At 36.7% G+C, this 5017-nt stretch overlaps 1 protein-coding gene across 1 annotated transcript; it reads left to right on the forward strand.

Moving 5' to 3' along the window:
• Positions 1-1016, forward strand: LOC9629996 (probable glucan endo-1,3-beta-glucosidase A6; the record flags this gene model as incomplete). Its single annotated transcript, XM_002975309.2, has 1 exon — positions 1-1016. A coding segment is annotated over one exon (963 nt), but the record flags the coding sequence as incomplete, so codon positions are not given.
• Between the last annotated feature and the right edge of the window lie 4001 nt (positions 1017-5017).

The raw sequence follows: 5017 nt of genomic DNA on the forward strand, positions 1-5017 counted from the left end.
AGAGTGGCCAACAATCTCCCCTCGCCATCCACCGCCGTGTCGCTCATTAAGTCGCTGGGAATCGACCGCGTCAAGATCTTCGATGCCGACTCTCAAGTTCTCGCAGCTCTGGCCAACACCAGCATCAAAGTCTCGATAATGGTGAGGAACCAAGACATCCCCGGCATCGCCTCCAACGCTAGCCACGCCGATTCATGGGTCGCTCAGAACGTAGTCCACCACTACCCGGCCACGCACATCGCCACCATTCTCGTCGGCAACGAGATCCTGTCCGACACGAGCATCAAGTCGAGCACCTGGCCAGCGCTCGTCCCGGCAATGGAGAACATTTTCGCGTCCCTCCAGGCCAGGAATCTAACGGCCAAAATCAAGGTCAGCACGCCGCTCGCGTCCGACGCTCTCTCCACATCCTACCCTCCATCGGCTGGCACATTCCATTCCGAAATCGCGACCAGCGTCATCCAGCCGTTGCTCGCATTCCTGGCCAAAACCGGCTCATCGTACCACGCCAACGTTTATCCGTACTTCGCCTACGCCGGGAACTCTGGCCAAATCTCGCTTGAGTACGCCCTGTTTGGGTCAGGGTCCACGGTCGTACAGGACGGCAGCCTGGGCTACCGGGATCTGCTGGATGCCATGGTGGATTCCACGTTTGCCGCCATGGAGAGGCTAGGATATGGGGATATTCCGCTGGTGATCAGCGAGACAGGGTGGCCGTCAGCCGGAGATTCCGGCCAGGTGGGCGCCAGTGTTGACAATGCGCAGCTCTACAACGCAAGGCTTGCAAAGAAGGTGGCGAGCTCGCAAGGGACGCCCAAGAGGCCTGGAGTTTCGATTCCCACGTACATCTTTGCCCTCTTTAACGAGAATGAGAAGTCCGGGGCGGGCACAGAGAGGAATTTTGGGATCTTTTACCCTAGTGGGTCGCGAGTGTATGATCTGAACCTCTCGGGCAAGAGCTAGTCCCCACAAAGTTTTCAAGCATTATAAAACTATAAAACTACTTAAAACGCTTAGATCATTTTTAGTATTAACACACACTCTCTCTGTCTGTGGGAATCCTCAATGTGTGTAAACCTCCTACGTAAGACTGGATAGGTTTCTCTGCCTGCCACTGCTGATACAGCGCTCACCATGGCCTCCACTATCTCCAGACCCAATCCCATAGGTGATATGTTGCCCAGTCCGAAGCAGTCCCAAAGCTTGGGGTTTTGTCAAAGACAAAAAGGGTCATGTTGTAGATTTTTTCCAATCTTGAGTTGTCTATAGCAAGAAGTATTTTGCTTCCTTGATTCAATGCTTTAGAAACTGTTGCACTTGCACAATATGATTTATTTATATGGATCTTAATTATATTTATTAATAATTTGTTAATTTATAATGTATAGAAAAGCATAGAAGATCCGGGAAATTCTAGAATATTTATCAATCTAAAATTCAAAGCCTGATCAGAGGAACAAGATTATTCTAGATATACCCACTAGTGTTGACCAAAAATAAATTCCTTTATAGCTATTCAGAAAAACTTTTAGCAAGTTTGTAAGAATGTGGAGATGAAAAATGAGTACATACTCTATGTTCTTGAGGACGATTTCAAGAAGGTAGTTGGCATACGGTAACTGCAAATAGTATGGTTATATGATGTTGTTATTGTTGTTGTTTTTGTTATTATTATTATTATTATTATATGATCCAAGAAAGAATGAAAGAATGACAATGAACCATATTAAATATTGTTTTAGTGATTCTAGTGAAGAATTGGAGGGAGCGTATCAAACTAGAGGTGAGAAAGATGAACAATAGAATACATCTCCTAAGATCCCATTAGCATTAAACTACATAGCTTCAAATATGGAATGTTAAGAATATAAGAGATAAATAAATTACTCAAATCTGGAAGCACAACCAAATGCTTGCTCAAGTCCTACTTGCTCTATACAGTTCCAACAGTTGAACATTCAACTTTCTACACTCTATGCATTGACTATAAGCTAAGGCATCTCAAATTGCTGGTCAACTTAAGACAAGAGCCTCCCACTCAAGGCTGTAAAAATTAGTTGTTGCCAATTAAAGCACTCAAAACATCCAACTTTAGGCATAATACTAGCAGCATCTAGAATATTGGCAACTTAACCCCAAGCTCCTTAAGGCTTAGATTTTAATCCTTTTCCCTTCATGAGCCTAAGGCATCATGATGCATGATATTTGTTTTGAGAAAAGTTGAATTCTTACAATCCTTTATTTTTTCTACCACGACATTGACATATATAACTACAATTTTTTTATCTTAATGGAAAACCAATAATTTATTATTTTATTATTGTTATTTGATTATTAAATATGTTGGTGATATATATTACATCATATATATATAACCCAAATTTCTTGCTCTAGTAATTTCAATCTCTAACTTTGATGTGGGATGAAGAAAAAAGTCTTATAATGAGTTTAACCATAGAGTTAGCATTAAATTCAGTTAATATAGAAATGAACACTCCCATCATAAGATGACATTCTATGTCTTTAACATCTCTTTAATATTTGTGTGTAAAATCTTAATTTCCTTTAGTGACTGATACTAAACAATAATTTTGATTAGATGCTCATCCTCAGTTAGAATAGGATGAGGTGTTGCAATCTTGGCCCTAGAAAACAAGTCAAAATCAAAAAGATTAATATACTCATTCTTGAGTCTGTCCACCACTACAACATAATGACTATCAAAGGAATCTAGAAAGGGAATAGAGAAGCAAAATTGAAACACAGTAAGAAATAATGAAGAGGCAAAAGTGATAGAAACAAAGGGATGAAAGGGAATAAAAGTGAGAATAATGGAAGAAATGTGAAGAAATATGAGACAAAGGGGAGAAGCCTTAAAATCACACTTACCATGATTGTGCTACAATCAATCTAAACTAATAATAATATCAAAAGTTGGACTCAACACCATCTATAACAATTAAAGTTCAAGCTCAAAATCTCCCACATGCATAATTAGGTCTACTTCATTCCGTGTACATGCATATGTATAACTATTACTATAAAAAATGAAAATTGGTTGTATTACATAACACAACTATACATAGCAATATGTGGCAACAAGCCAAGCAATAGAAGATAAATTCAAACCTTTATCAACCAATATAGAAAGAATAATATAAGACTTCTTGTTATAAAAACAAGCTTGGAAATTAAATACTTGATGAATTGGTGCTGAGTAAACTTGTGCTGCAATCAATCTATACTAATAATAATATCAAAAGTTGGACTCAACACCACCTATAACAATTAAAGTTCAAGCTCAAAATCTCCCACATGCATAATTAGGTCTACTTCATTCCGTGTACATGCATATGTATAACTATTACTATAAAAAATGAAAATTGGTTGTATTACATAACACAACTATACATAGCAATATGTGGCAGCAAGCCAAGCAATAGAAGATAAATTCAAACCTTTATCAACCAATATAGAAAGAATAATATAAGACTTCTTGTTATAAAAACAAGCTTGGAAATTAAATACTTGATGAATTGGTGCTGAGTAAACTTGTGCTGCAATCAATCTATACTAATAATAATATCAAAAGTTAGACTCAACACCACCTATAACAATTAAAGTTCAAGCTTAAAATCTCCCACACGCATAATTAGGTCTACCTTATCCCGTCTACATGCATATGTATAACTATTACTATAAAAAATGAAAATTGGTTGTACTACATGACACAACTATATATAGCAATATGTGGCAATAAGCTGAGCAATAGAAGATAAATTCAAACCTGTATCAATCGATATAGAAAGAATAATATGAGACTTCTTGTTATAAAAACAACCTTGGAAATTAAATATTTAACCCTTTAATAATACTCTCGAAAGAAGGATAAAAGGGTTATTAATTTATTCATATAAGGACCCTCTACTACTTGTGTGACTCCTCATTTTCTTAAAAAATCTCCATATCAAAACCTTCCATTATACTAACACCAACAAAATGTTATTAACGTTAAAACCTCCACCTAAGAAATGGAAGATATTAATTTGGAAAATGCCAACAATGCTGATACATATGGTTAACTTCATCACATGCCCAATAATAGACATCACTGCCACAACCATGTCCTCACTTTTATCTTTGAACATGAGAAGCAACAACATCAACCTCCATTAGAACAAAACTATCTCCCACAAAAAGTAGAGCTAAAGGATATGTAATCAAAAGTGGAAGAGATGATGTTTTATAATATTATGCTAGTCGAAAAGCATCATCAAAGGTGGTTGAAGTAAGTATATGCATAAGTCTCACAAGAACTTAACAAAGTGTTGGCCACTATATTCCCAACTTGATTCACTCTAACATATTTGGCTCTACATGAAGCAAAAGGCTTTCGAAGTGAATGCCAAATTGCATTATTAACTCAAATGACCTTTGACAAAGATGATGTAATTATTAAAAAGCATTATCACAATTGTTAACATATTCAAATGCCCTTAAAGATGTTTGAGAGAATATTCTAATTTGCACAAGTGGCTGCACTCAAACCATTATACCATTGCAATACCATCCTTTAGAAAAATATAGGAAACTCATGCAAATGCCAAATATCATCCTAAGAATGATAGGTAGCAATCACTGTAAAGTGATTAAACTAATGGTACACATTATCTTCAAGATTTTTATAGAAGAACTCCAACAAAATTCGAGAAAAATAGAAAGAGCTATACCATATGCCATGAATGCCACCCTCAACTAAGTTTGATTATTCAACTGTAATTGTATAACATCAAGCAATTGCATCAACTACTACTCTAGAATCAAAGGAGGAAGAAACTAGTGATCTGCTATGAAGATAAATGAAAAGGAAAAAAACAAAAAAGTAAAAATTGAAAAAGTTACAAGGACAGTGAGATCTAGACAATATAAAATCTAGATCTAAACCAAAATCTTAAATTAAAGCACTCCATAAAGACAATTAAAATTGCTATTCACCTCCATCAATATGAGTGCATGG

The sequence above is a fragment of the Selaginella moellendorffii genome, unplaced genomic scaffold (genome assembly GCF_000143415.4).
Source record: "Selaginella moellendorffii unplaced genomic scaffold, v1.0 SELMOscaffold_27, whole genome shotgun sequence".
Classification (NCBI taxonomy): Eukaryota; Viridiplantae; Streptophyta; class Lycopodiopsida; order Selaginellales; family Selaginellaceae; genus Selaginella; species Selaginella moellendorffii.